General features: G+C 43.8%; 1 protein-coding gene across 1 annotated transcript in view; it reads right to left on the bottom strand.

Annotated features, from left to right (window-relative positions):
* The window catches only part of LOC135549044 (electrogenic aspartate/glutamate antiporter SLC25A13, mitochondrial-like), a 95,994-nt gene that overhangs the window by 51,272 nt on the left and 29,715 nt on the right, over positions 1-15,007 (bottom strand). Inside the window, exons 6-7 of the mRNA XM_064979114.1 lie at positions 14,380-14,526; positions 2,998-3,136 (exon numbers count right to left, since the gene is read on the bottom strand). Of these exons, the coding sequence (XP_064835186.1) occupies positions 2,998-3,136; positions 14,380-14,526 (286 nt within the window). The remainder of the gene's footprint in view (positions 1-2,997; positions 3,137-14,379; positions 14,527-15,007) is intronic.

The following is a 15,007-nucleotide window of genomic DNA, read 5'->3' as shown; positions in this document are numbered from 1 at the left end:
CACCAGATTTGCCAGTTCTTGCTGTGAGATGTTACCCCACTCTTCCACCAAGGCACCTGCAAGTTCTTGGACATTTCTGGGGGGAAAGTCCCTAGCCCTCACCCGCCGATCCAACAGGTCACAGACGTGCTCAATAGGATTGAGATCTGGGCTCTTCGCTGGCCATGGCCAAACACTGACATTCCTGTCTTGCAGGAAATAAAGCACAGAACGAGTAGTTTGGCTGGTGGGTCATGTCAGGATGAGCCTGCAGGAAGTGTACCACATGAGGGAGGAGGATGTTGTCCCTGTAATGCACAGCGTTGAGATTGACTGCAATGACAACAAGCTCAGTCCGATGATGCTGTGACACACCGCCCCAGACCATGACGGACTCTCCACCTCATAATCGATCCCGCTCCAGAGTACAGGCCTCGGTGTAACGCTCATTCCTTTAACGATATCATCTGACAATCTATACACAAAGATCATCTGACAGTCTATACACAAAGATCATCTGACAGTCTATACACAAAGATCTACACTACAGTTCATAAGTTTGGGGTCACTTAGAAATGTCCTTGTTTTTGAAAGAAAAGCTCATTTTTTGTCCATAAAAATAACATCAAATTGATTAGAAATACAGTGTAGACATTGTTAATGTTGTAAATGACTGTTGTTGCTGGAAATGGCTGATTTTTAATGGAATATCTACATAGGCATAAAGAGGCCCATTATCAGCAACCATCACTCCTGTGTTCCAATGGCACGTTGTGTTAGCTAATCCAGGATAATAATTTTAAAAAGCTAATTAATCATTAGAGAACTATTTAGCAATTATGTTAGCACAGCTGAAAACTGTTGTTCTGATTAAATAAGCAATAAAACTGGCCTTCTTCAGACTAGTTGAGTATCTGGAGCATCAGCATTTGTGGGTTCGATTACAGGCTCAAAATGGCCAGAAACAAAGGACTTCCTTCTGAAACTCGTCAGTTCTGAGAAATGAAGTCTACTCCATGCGAGAAATTGCCAAGAAACTGAAGCTCTTGTATGACACTGTGTACTACTCCCTTCCCAGAACAGCGCAAACTGACTTTAACCAGAATAGAAAGAGGAATGGGAGGCCCCGGTGCACAACTGAGCAAGAGGACAAGTACATTAGAGTGTCTAGTTTGAGAAACAGATGGCTCACAAGTCCTCAACTGTCAGCTTCATGAAATAGTACACGCAAAACACCAGTCTCAACATCAACAGTGAAGAGGCAACTCCGGGATGCTGGCCTTCTAGGCAGAGTTCCTCTGTCCAGTGTCTGTGTTCTATTCCCCATCTTAATCTTTTATTTTTATTGGCCAGTCTGAGATATGGCTTTTTCTTTGCAACTCTGCCTAGAAGGCCACCATCCCGGAGTCGCCTCTTCACTGTTGATGTTGAGACAGGTGTTTTGTGGGACTCAGCAGTCAGCATTTCCACATCACTATAGCATCCCTTACAGTTGTCCGGGGCAGTTCTAGCAGGACAGAAATTTGACAAACTGAGTTGTTGGAAAGGTGGCATCCTATGACGGTGTCACGCCATTCTACTGCCAATGTTTGTCTATGGAGATGGCATGGCTGTGTGCTTGATCTTATACACCTGTCAGCAACAGGTGTTGCTGAATCCACTGATTTGAAGGGGTGTTCACATACTCTTGCATATATTGTGTATATTCCATGTAGCGGACCACAGAACGAGTTGCATTAATTTCATTGGAGTGAATGTTGTAATCAGCCCTGCCCTAAGAAATGAGGGCGTGGAGGCGGTAACCACAGCGATGACGTTCCAAACCAAAACAGTGGCCCCGCCTCACATACGGAATCAATCAGGCCGGTTGGTGGGGGTCACAGAGGGTGGGGGGAGAGCGAAAGAGAGATGGAGACGTGGAGCTCTGCACGCACAGACCAGGTCCCAGTAGAGCCTAATGACTGTGGCTGGGGGGGCACCACAGCCCAGCCATGGCCACGCCACGGTGGGAACAGCCAATTGAACTCAGGCCCACACCCCCGATAAGGCCCCGATAGCATCACACTCACATACCCAGAACCCAGAACCCCAGAGCCATGCGGTGAACTGACCTACTCAGCATCAAGAAAGAAAGAGAGAGAGAACCAAGCCAGTGCTCAGCAAATACCAGACAGGGAGAGACATTGGTACAGTTCAACAACTGGCATCTGAGGTAGAGAGGGAGTGAGAGAAATTATGTGGAGGGGGGCTGTTGAGCTAATTGATAACTCTTGATTAAACACATGTTAACTGTCATTCTTATTTTTTTTAATTTATCTTTATTTAACTCGGCAAGTTAGTTAAGAACAAATTCTTATTTTCAATGACGGCCTAGGAACAGTGGGTTAACTGCCGTGGACAGGGGCAGAACGACAGATTTTTTACCTTGCAACCTTTTGGTTACGAGCCCAACGGTCTAACCACTAGGCTACCTGCCGCCTCGTCATATCACGTCAAATCATGACATATTGTGTATGTTTTTCCTTTCCTCTATGCTATTTGTGATTTGTGAAACAACTGTTAGTTTGGTCCTGGCCGTTTACACTCTATTGGTTTAGGGTAGAATTTGGGCAGGGTCAGCTGATCCTAGATCTGAAACTCAGGGGAAACTCCTAGCCAAGCCAGAGCCAGGGAGGATGTGTCACAGACAGGCCCAGTGAGAGACCCGCAGCTGCTGCTGAGAATTCTGGGTAAACTTCCCATGTGTCTGTTGGGACGCATCCAGCAGGGCCAATCAAATGTAGACAAGGAGGAGGAGGTGGGGGGTGGGGAGTGGAAAAAAGAAAACAAACAAAACTACCACACACACACACATTCTCTGTGTGCGTGTGTGTCTGTGTACGCATGTATGCTGTGTGTGCGTGCGTGCATGAACGTGTGTGTGTGTGCGTGCATGAACGTGTGTGTGTGTGTGTGTGTGCGTGCATGAACGTCTCTGTGCATGCCTGCATGTGCGTCAGCGTATGTATGTCTACCAACCTTTAGTGACTTCCAGGACTCTACTGCTCCCAGCCAGTGTGGTATAGATCTTCCTAATGACATCCATGTTGTTCAGGAGAGAGTTGAAGCCATTAAAGTAGGAAAAACTGACCTGGTGAGATGTATTGCCCCCGGCCGCCTGGGAGAGAGAGAGGAGGTAGAGAGAACGGGGGAAGCAGAGGGAGAGAAAAAGAGAGAGGGAAAGAAAGAGGGAGAAAAGGAGAGAGAGAAAGGGAGGGAGTGAGAGAGCAAGAAAGTGGAGGGAGAGAGAGAGAAAGGGGTAGAGAAAACACAACCCATGTTTATGTTTAACTATTTGTACATCGTTACAACACTGAATATATACATAATATGACATTTCAAATGTCTTTTGGAACTTCTGTGAGTGTAATGTTTACTGTTATTTTTTATTGTTTATTTCATTTTTGTTTATTATCTACTGCACTTGCATTGGCAATGTTAACATAATGTGTCCCATGCCAATAAAGCCCTTGAATGGAATTGAATTGAGAGAGCGTGAGAGAGACGGAGAGACAGAGAGAGAGAGGGAGAGGGAGAGAGAGAGAGTGAACAAAACAGAGTGAACACAAGCTATACACAGTACACAGAATGACATGAAAATATATGATATTCTTACACACAACCACACACACTGACATTCCCTTTCACACACAACATGACACAACAGCAGAATTCTAATTAGTAGTGTGAAGGAATAACACAATGGACCAGCTAATAGACCAGTTGGTTACCATCACACACTACAGGGAGACCTACTGTAAATATAATAACTCTATGTAAAGGATTTTGCTTCTGGTGTTGGGAAAGGAGATCGTCGTCAACACACACAGAGGCAGGCACACATGCACAAACACACAAACACACCATACACACACAAACTGTCTTTCCAGAGAGGAGAGGAGAGCTGTAGTCATCAGGCTCTGTTTAATGAAGTGCTTCTCTAATGAGGATGGAAGGCTGGAGTAAAGCAGAGAAAATAGAACGAGGTAACGCTTAAAACAGAGACTCAAAACGTTCCAGTAGGCTAGTACCCACTGCACACATTCCTTCCAGCCCACAACACAACTCTTTCATCATTACACACAGCGTCTTGATTTAAGTTTAAAAGTACTTAAAAGCACTTGATGGCGTCAATGTGTTGGTGTCCCGTTAGGTACGAGTATTTACATTTTCTCCGATGGAATGCTTCATTAAAGTAACGTTGATTAAATATTGCAGATATTCATCTTGTACTATTTTGAATAGCGGGAGTGTGGAGAAAATCGTGGAAAACCATCCTTTTCACTAGATGGCGCTGTTTGCTTTACAGACACAGCAGTGAGCCCACCACAGCTTGCAGTGAGGGAGAGAAGCCATCTGCAGAAGAAGGGAGGAGGTTGCTTGGGTTGAAGCTTCTCCTCTCCTCCACTCCTCTCCTGACAGAACGGCACATTTATCCACGTCCAAAAACCCACCAGCCTCACACTGTTCACTGAAACATCATATTACCGTGCCCTAGCCATGACATCCACACCCTAGCCATGACATTTACACCCAAGCCATGACATCTACACCCTAGCCATGACATCTACACCCTAGCCATGACATCTACACTCCAGCCATGACATCCACACCCTAGCCATGACATCTACACCCTAGCCATGACATCCACACCCTAGCCATGACATTTACACCCTAGCCATGAAATCTACACCCTAGCCGTGACATCTACACCCTAGCCGTGACATCTACACCCTAGCCATGACATCTACACCCTAGCCATGACATTTACACCCGAGCCATGACATGTACACCCTAGCCATGACATCTACACCCTAGCCATGACATCTACACTCCAGCCATGACATCCACACTCTAGCCATGACATTTACACCCTAGCCATGACATTTACACCCGAGCCATGACATCTACACCCTAGCCATGACATCTACACCCGAGCCATGACATCTACACCCTAGCCATGACATCTACACCCTAGCCATGACATCTACACTCCAGCCATGACATCCACACCCTAGCCATGACATTTATACCCTAGCCATGACATCTACACCCTAGCCATGACATCTACACCCTAGCCATGACATCTACAACCTAGCCATGACATTTACACCCTAGCCATGAAATCTACACCCTAGCCGTGACATCTACACCCTAGCCATGACATCTACACCCTAGCCATGACATTTACACCCTAGCCGTGACATCTACACCCTAGCCATGACATCTACACCCTAGGCATGACATTTACACCCTAGCCATGACATCTACACCCTAGCCATGACATTTACACCCTAGCCATGACATTTACACCCTAGCCATGGCATTTACACCCTAGCCATGACATCTACACCCTAGCCATGACATTTACACCCTAGCCATGACATTTACACCCTAGCTATGACATTTATACCCTAGCCATGTAGCGGGACACAAAGGGAGAGAAGAGAAAATATTTGGACAAACGGAGCGTTCTATTTATCATTTATCATTTTTAGGTACAGTTGAAGTTGGAAGTTTACATACACTTAGGTTGGAGTTAACTTGTTTTTTCAACCACTCCACAAATGTATTGTTAACAAACTATAGTTTGGCAAGTCGGTTAGGACATCTACTTTGTCCATGACACAAGTCATTTTTCCAACAACTGTTACAGATTGTTACATACAGATTATTTCACTTATAATTCACTGTATCACAATTTCAGTGGGTCAGAAGTTTACAAACACTAAATTGACTGTGCCTTTAAACAGCATGGAAAATTCCAGAAAATGATGTCATGGCGGCAGGGTAGCCTAGTGGTTAGAGCGTTGGACTAGTAACCGGAAGGTTGCAAGTTCAAACCCCCGAGCTGACAAGGTACAAATCTGTCGTTCTGCCCCTGAACAGGCAGTTAACCCACTGTTCCTCGGCCGTCATTGAAAATAAGAACTGACTTGCCTGGTTAAATAAAGGTTAAAAAAAATATACAAAAATAGAAGCTTCTTATAAGCTAATTGACATCATTTGAGTCAATTGGAGGTGTACCTGTGGATCCATTTCAAGGCCTATTTTCAAATTCAGTGCCTCTTTACAATAGTACGCAAGTATAAACACCATGGGACCACGCAGCCGGAGATGCGTTCTGTCTCCTAGAGATTAACGTACGAAAAGTGCAAATCAATCCCAGAACAACAGCAAAGGACCTTGTGAAGATACTGGAGGAAACAGGTACAAAATTATCTATATCCACAGTCAAACGAGTCCTATATCAACATAACCTGAAAGGCCACTCAGCAAGGAAGAAGCCACTTGCAACTGCACATGGGGACATGGTATTTTTTGGAGAAAATGTCCTCTGGTCTGATGAAACAAAAATAGAACTGTTTGGCCATAATGATCATCATTATGTTTGGAGGAAAAAGGGGAAGCTTGCAAGCCGAAGAACACCATCCCAACCGTGAAGCATGGGGGTGGCAGCATCATGTTGTGGGGGTGCTTTGCTGCAGGAGGGACTGGTGCACTTCCCAAAATAAATGGCATCATGAGGAGGGAAAATTACGTGGATATATTGAAGCAACATCTCAAGACATCAGTCAGGAAATTAAAGCTTGGTCGCAAATGGGTCTTGACCCCAAGCAAATGGACAATGACCCCAAGCATACTGACAAAGTTGTGGCAAAATGGCTGCAAAATAAATGCTGAAATAAATCAATCTCTCTACAGTTATTCTGACATTTCACATTCTTAAAATAAAGTGGTGATCCTAACTGACCTAAGACAGGGCATTTTTACTAGGATTAAATGTCAGGAATCAAACAAGCTAAGCGTCAGTATAGAGACAAAGTAGAGCCGCAATTCAACGGCTCAGACACAAGAGGTATGTGGCTCAATCACGGATTACAAAAAGAAAACCAGCCCCGTCACGGACCAGGATGTCTTGCTCCCAGGCAGACTAAATAACTTTTTTGCCCGGTTTGAGGACAATACAGTGCCACTGACACGGCCCGCAACCAAAACATGCGGACTCTCCTTCACTGCAGCCAACGTGAGTAAAACATTTAAACGTGTTAAACCTCGCAAGGCTGCAGGCCCAGTCGGCATCCCCAGCCGCGTCCTCAGAGCATGCGCAGACCAGCTGGCTGGCGTGTTTACGGACATATTCAATCAAACCTTATCCCAGGCTGCTGTTCCCACATGCTTCAAGAGGGCCACCATTGTCCCTGTTCCCAAGAAATGTAACTGAGCTAAACGACTACCGCCCCGTAGCACTCACTTCCGTCATCATGAAGTGCTTTGAGAGACTAGTTAAGGACCATATCACCTCCACCCTACCTGACACCCTAGACCCACTCCAATTTGCTTACCGCCCAAATAGGTCCACAGACGATGCAATCTCAACCACACTGCACACTGCCCTAACCCATCTGGACAAGAGGAATACCTATGTGAGACTGCTGTTCATCGACTACAGCTCAGCACTTAACACCATAGTACCCTCCAAACTCACCACCTGGGTCTCGACCCCGCCCTGTGCAACTGGGTACTGGACTTCCTGACGGGCCGCCCCCAGGTGGTGAGGGTAGGTAACAACATCTCCACCCCGCTGATCCTCAACACTGGGGCCCCACAAGGGTGCGTTCTGAGCCCTCTCCTGTACTCCCTGTTCACCCACGACTGCGTGGCCATGCACGCCTCCAACTCAATCATCAAGTTTGCGGACGACACTACAGTGGTAGGCTTGATTACCAACAACGACGAGACGGCCTACAGGGAGGAGGTGAGGGCCCTCGGACCGTGGTGTCAGGAAAATAACCTCACACTCAACGTCAACAAAACTAAGGAGATGATTGTGGACTTCAGGAAACAGACAGAGGTCAAACGTTTTCTGTAAGTCTTCACAAGGTTTTCACACACTGTTGCTGGTATTTTGGCCCATTCCTCCATGCAGATCTCCTCTAGAGCAGTGATGTTTTGGGGCTGTTGCTGTGAAACACAGACTTTCAACTCCCTCCAAAGATTTTCTATGGGGTTGAGATCTGGAGACTGGCTAGGCCACTCCAGGACCTTGAAATGCCTCTTACGAACCCACTCTTTCGTTGCCCGGGCGGTGTGTTTGGGATCATTGTCATGCTGAAAGACCCAGCCATGTTTCATCTTCAATGCCCTTGCTGATGGAAAGAGGTTTTCACTCAAAATCTCACGATACATGGCCCCATTCATTCTTTCCTTTACACGGATCAGTTGTCCTGGTCTCTTTGCAGAAAAATAGCCCCAAAGCATGATGGTTCCACCCCCATGCTTCACAGTAGGTATGGTGTTCTTTGGATGCAACTCAGCATTAATTGTCCTCCAAACACGACGAGTTGAGGTTTTACCAAGTTTTACCAGTTATATTTTGGTTTCATCTGACCATATGACATTCTCCCAATCTTCTTCTGGATCATCCAAATGCTCTCTAGCAAACTTCAGACGTGCCTGGATATGTACTGGCTTAAGCAGGGGGACACGTCTGGCACTGCAGGATTTGAGTCCCTGGCGGCGTAGTGTGTTACTGATGGTAGGCTTTGTTACTTTGGTCCCAGCTCTCTGCAGGTCATTCACTAGGTCCCCCCGTGTGGTTCTGGGAGTTTTGCTCACTGTTCTTGTGATCATTTTGACCCCACAGGGTGAGATCTTGCCTGGAGCCCCAGATCGAGGGAGATTATCAGTGGTCTTGTATGTCTTCCATTTCCTAATAATTGCTCCCACAGTTGATTTCTTCAAACCAAGCTGCTTACCTATTGCAGATTCAGTCTTCCCAGCCTGGTGCAGGTCTACAATTTTGTTTCTGGTGTCCTTTGACAGCTCTTTGGTCTTGGCCATAGTGGAGTTTGGAGTGTGACTGTTTGAGGTTGTGGACAGGTGTCTTTTATGCTGATAACAAGTTCAAACAGGTGCCATTAATACAAGTAACGAGAGGGACAGAAGAGCCTCTTAAAGAATAAGTTACAGGTCTGTGAGAGCCAGATATCTTGCTTGTTTGTAGGTGACCAGATACTTATTTTCCACCATAATTTGGAAATAAATTCATTAAAAATCCTACAATGTGATTTTCTGGATTTTTTTTTTCCTCATTTTGTCTGTCATAGTTGAAGTGTACCTATGATGAAAATTACAGGCCTCTCTCATCTTTTTAAATGGGAGAACTTGCACAATTGGTGGCTGACTAAATACCTTTTTGCCCCACTGTATATACTGTACTCGATACCATCTACTGCATCTTACCTATGCCGTTCTGTACCATCACTCATTCATATGTCTTTATGTACATATTCTTTATCCCTTTACACTTGTAAATGTAGTAGTTTTGGAATTGTTAGGTTAGATTACTCGTTGGTTATTACTGCATTGTCGGAACTAGAAGCACAAGCATTGCGCTACACTCGCATTAACATCTGCTAACCATGTGTATGTGACAAATACATTTGATTTGATATTGATTTTTTTTATTTGAATTGTGAAAAACTGAGTTTAAATGTATCTGGCTAAGGTGTATGTAAACTTCCGACTTCAACTGTATGTGTGAGATTAGAGGGTGTGTGTGTAGAGTCTGTAGAATGTGTTATGTGTGTATACATTTTGTAGTGTGTGTAAAGTGCGTGAAGAGTGTGTAGTGTCTGTAGAGTGTGTAGTGTGTGTATAGTGTATAATGGGTGTAGAGTGTGTAGTGTGTGTAGAGTGTGTATAGAGTGTGTAGTGTGTATGTAGAATGTGTAGTGTGTGTAGTGTGTGAGAGTGTGTAGTGTGTGTAGAGTGTGTAGTGTGTGTAGAGTGTGTGTAGTGTGTGTAGTGTGTGTGTAGAGTTTATAGAGTATGTAGTGTGTGTAGAGTTTATAGAGTATGTAGAATGTGTGTAGAGTGTGTAGAGTGTAGAGTGTGTGTAGAGTGTGTAGTGGGTGTAGAGTGTAGAGTGTGTAGAGTGGGTGTAGTGTGTGTAGAGTGTGTGTAGTGTATGTAGAGTGTGTAGTGTGTGTTGTGTGTATAGTGGGTGTAGAGTGTGTAGTGTGTGTAGAGTGTGTATATTGTGTGTAAAGTGTGTAGGTTGTGTAGTGTGTTTAGAGTGTGTGTAGAGTGTGTAGTGTGTGTAGACTGTGTAGTGTGTATGCAGAATGTGTAGTGTGTAGAGTGTGTAGTATGTAGTGTGTGTATAGAGTGTGTATTGTGTGTGTCGTGTATAGTGGGTGTAGAGTGTGTAGTGTGTGTAGAGTGTGTATATTGTGTGTAAAGTGTGTAGGTTGTGTAGTGTGTTTAGAGTGTGTGTAGAGTGTGTAGTGTGTGTAGAGTGTGTAGTGTGTATGCAGAATGTGTAGTGTGTGTAGAGTGTGTAGTGTGTGTAGAGTGTGTAGTGTGTGTAGAGTGTGTAGAGTATGTAGTGTGTGTAGAGTTTGTAGAGTGTGTAGAGGGTGTAGAGTTTGTAGAGTGTGTAGAGGGTGTGTAGAGTGTGTGTAGTGTGTAGAGTATGTGTCGAGTGTGTGTAGAGTGTAGTGTGTGTAGAGTGTAGAGTGTGTAGTGTGTGTGTAGAGTTTGTAGTGTGTGTAGAGTGTGTGTAAGTGTATGTAGAGTGTGTAGTGTGTAGAGTGTGTAGTGTGTGTAGAGTGTGTAGAGTGTAGTGTGTAGAGTTTGTAGTATGCGTAGAGTGTAGTGTGTGTAGAGTGTGTAGTGTGTGTAGAGTGTGTAGTGTGAGTAGTGGGTGTAGAGTGTAGAGTGTGTAGAGTGGGTGTAGTGCGTGTAGAGTGTGTGTAGTGTATGTAGAGTGTGTAGTGTGTGTAGTGTGTAGAGTGTGTAGTGTGTAGAGTGTGTAGTATGTAGTGTGTGTATAGAGTGTGTAGTGTGTGTATCGTGTATAGTGGGTATAGAGTGTGTAGTGTGTGTAGAGTGTGTATATTGTGTGTAAAGTGTGTAGGTTGTGTAGTGTGTTTAGAGTGTGTGTAGAGTGTGTAGAGTGTATAGTGTGTATGTAGAATGTGTAGTGTGGGTAGAGTGTGTAGTGTGTGTAGTGTGTGTAGAGTGTATAGAGTATGTAGTGTGTGTAGAGTTTGTAGACTATGTAGAGTGTGTAGAGGGTGTGTAGAGTGTGTGTAGTGTGTAGAGTGTGTAGAGTATGTGTAGAGTGTGTGTAGAGTGTGTCGAGTGTGTGTAGAGTGTAGTGTGTGTAGAGTGTGTAGTGTGTGTGTAGAGTTTGTAGTGTGTGTGTAGTTTGTGTGTAGTGTGTAGAGTGTGTAGAGTGGGTGTAGTGTGTGTAGAGTGTGTAAGTGTATGTAGAGTGTGCAGTGTGTGTAGTGTGTAGAGTGTGTAGTGTGTGTACAGAGTGTGTAGTGTGTGTATAGTGTGTAGTGTGTAGAGTGTAGTGTGTAGAGTTTGTAGTATGCGTAGAGTGTAGTGTGTGTAGAGTGTGTAGTGTGTGTAGTGTATGTACAGTGTGTAGTGTGTGTAGAGTGTGTAGGGTGTGTAGAGTGTTTAGAGTGTGTGTAGTGTATGTAGAGTATGTAGTGTGTGTAGAGTGTATAGATTGTGTAGTGTGTGTAGAGTGTGTGTGGTGGGTATAGTGTGCATGTAGAGTGTGTGTAGTGTGTATAGTGTGTGTGTAGAGTGTGTGTAGAGTATATAGAGTATGTAGTGTGTGTAGAGTTAATAGATTGTGTGTAGAGTGTGTGTAGTGGGTGTAGTGTTTGGAGTGTGTAGTGTGTGTGTAGTGTGTGTAGTGTGTGTTTAGAGTGTGTAGTGTGTATTTAGAGTGTATAGTGTGTGTAGAGTGTGTAGTGTGTGTGTAGAGTGTGTAGTGTGTGTGTGTAGAATGTGTAGAGTGTGTGTAGTGTGTAGAGTGTGTGTAGAGTTTATAGAGTATGTAGTGTGTGTAGAGTTGATAGAGTAGGTAGTGTGTGTCGTGTGTAGAGTGTGTGTAGTGTGTGTTTAGAGTGTGTAGTGTGTATTTAGAGTGTATGGTGTGTGTAGAGTGTGTAGTGTGTGTGTAGAGTGTGTAGTGTGTGTGTGTAGAATGTGTAGAGTGTGTGTAGTGTGTAGAGTGTGTGTAGAGTTGATAGAGTAGGTAGTGTGTGTCGTGTGTAGAGTGTGTGTAGTGTGTGTTTAGAGTGTGTAGTGTGTATTTAGAGTGTATAGTGTGTGTAGAGTGTGTAGTGTGTGTGTAGAGTGTGTAGTGTGTGTGTGTAGAATGTGTAGAGTGTGTGTAGTGTGTAGAGTGTGTGTAGAGTTGATAGATTAGGTAGTGTGTGTAGAGTTGATAGAGTAGGTAGTGTGTGTCGTGTGTAGAGTGTGTGTAGAGTCTATACATTGTGTAGTGTGTAGAGTGTGTGTAGAGTTTATAGAGTATGTAGTGTGTGTAGAGTGTAGAGTGTGTAGGTTTGGTTCCACATACAGCCTTGTGTTTAATGAGTCTGTAATGGAAGTGAGTGTATGTTTACTAACATGGACCCAGAGATGGCTGGATCATGAGGTAAACATTGTGGGAAAAATGACAGAGTTCACCAGGTGTTTATAAAACAGGCTAGACATGGAGGTAGACACACACAACCAGTGACATGTGAGACATATAGTACCAGTCAGAAGTTTGGACACACCTAGTCATTCAAGGGTTTTTCTTTATTTGTACTATTTTCTACATTGTGGAATAATAGTGAAAACATCAAAACTATGAAATAACACATATGGAATCATGTAGTAACCAAAAAAGTGTTAAACAAATCCAAATATATTTCATGTTTTAGATTCTTCAAAATAGCCACCCTTTGCTTTGATGACAGCTTTGCACACTCTTGGCATTCTCTCAAACAGCTTCATGAGGTAGTCATGAATGCATTTCAATTAACAGGAGTTCCTTGTTAAAAGTTTGTTTGTGGAATTTCTTTCCTTCTTAATGCTTTGAGCCAATCAGTTGTGACAAGGTAGGGGTGGAATACAGAAGATAACCCTATTTGGTAAAAGACCATGTACATATTATGGCAAGAACAGTTCAAATAAGCAAAGAGAAAGACAGTCCATCATTACTTTAAGACATGAAGATCAGTCAATACGGAACATGTCAAGAACTTCGAAAGTTTCAAGTGTAGTCGCAGAAACCATCAAGCGCTATGATGAAACTGGCATTAATGAGGACCGCCACAGGAAATGAAGACCCAGAGTTACCTCTGCTGCAGAGGATAAGTTCATTAGAGTTACCAGCCTCAGATTGCAGCCCAAATAAATGCTTCACAGAGTTCAAGTAACAGACATCTACACTACATTAACTGTTCAGAGGAGACTGTGTGAATACGGCCTTCATGGTCGAATTGCTGAAGAAAAAAAACACTACTAAAGGACACCAATAAGAAGAAGAGACTTGGTTGGGTCAAGAAACAAGAACAATGGACATTAGCCCTCATGAGTCCAAATTAAAGATGTTTGGTTCCATACGCTGTGTCTTTGTGACACGCAGAGTAGGTGAACGGATGATCTCAGCATGTGTGGTTCCTACCGTGAAACACGGAGGAGGTGTGATGCTGTGGGGGTGCTTTGCTGGTTACACTGTCTGTGATTTATTTAGAATTCAAGGCACACTTAACCAGCATGGCTACCACACCATTCTGCAGTGATAAACCATCCTATCTGGTTTGCGCTTAGTGGGTCTAACATTTGTTTTTCAATAGGACAATGACCCAACACACCTCCAGACTGTGTAAAGGCTATTTGACCAAGAAGGAGATTGATTGAGTGTTGCATCAGATGACCTGGCCTCCACAATCAACCATCCTCAACCCAATTTGGGATGAGTTGGACCGCAGAGTGAAGGAAAATCAGCCAAAAAGTGCTCAGCAAATGTGGGAAGTCTTTACAAGACTGTTGGAAAAGCACTCCTCGTGAATCTTGTTGAGAGAATGCCAATAGTGTGCAAAGCTGTCATCAAGGCAAAGGGTGGCTACTTTGAAGAATCTAAAATATATTTGGATTTGTTTAACACTATTTTGGTTACTACATGATTCCATATGTTTTATTTCATAGTTTTGATGTCTTCATTATTATTCTACAATGTAGAAAATAGTACAAATAAATACAACTTTTGACTGGTACTGTACATACTTAATTACTCACACAAACATACCATTCATACATGTAATACCACAATTGTGAGAAAATTATTTCCTCACATAGAGAAAAAATGAGGACACCAAAACAGATATGTGTGAGCGTGTGTGTGTGTGTTTGTATGGGTGTGAGAGAGAGATATTTAACTGCCTGGTTTGCTGTCAGAGAGGTTTGAGGTTTCATACGCCGTGTCTTTGTGTCACGTTAGGAGAAGGATAGAGGGAGAGAGGGAGGAGAAGCAGAGAACCAGGAAGCCAGACCCACCGCCACCAGGCTCTCCTCCACAAAGGGTGTGAGCATGTGGGGCCGGATGGTGACCATGATGTCCCTGAAGTCCAGGGCAGAGATGGAGCCGCTGTGGGCCTTGTCCCTCTGAACAAAGGCCTGCCGCGCATGCTCCAGCTGCATCTCCTGGGGAGGAGACAGAGGAACACACACACACAGATTAACAACACACAGAGACAGATGCATACACACACATAGCACACATACATAGACAGATACACACACAAATAGAGACAGATACACACACATGCGGGCACAAACACTATGTACAGGCCCTAACCCACATAGTAGAGGTCACACAGAGGATTTGACTTATCCGTCCTCATGACTCATAGATAGCCTTTAAATCACACAGATACCCTTTAAATCACACAGATACTCTTTAAATCACACAGATACCCTTTAAATCATTCAAATGTGCAATTAATAGATTGTTTTAACGTGAAATGAATATGGTTGATTTTTAAGGTTAGGGAGAAGTGCAGTGAATAGTGCCACCATTTAGGATGTCAATATAAATGAATATATTTATGGTAGTTTGTAATTTTGTCTTGCCTTTTAATCATTATATGTGTTATTGTTTTTACCATCGAGGACCACTGTGGAA

Source organism: Oncorhynchus masou, chromosome 12 (assembly GCF_036934945.1).
Source record: "Oncorhynchus masou masou isolate Uvic2021 chromosome 12, UVic_Omas_1.1, whole genome shotgun sequence".
NCBI lineage: Eukaryota > Metazoa > Chordata > Actinopteri > Salmoniformes > Salmonidae > Oncorhynchus > Oncorhynchus masou.
This window is presented reverse-complemented; position numbering and strand designations above follow the sequence as displayed.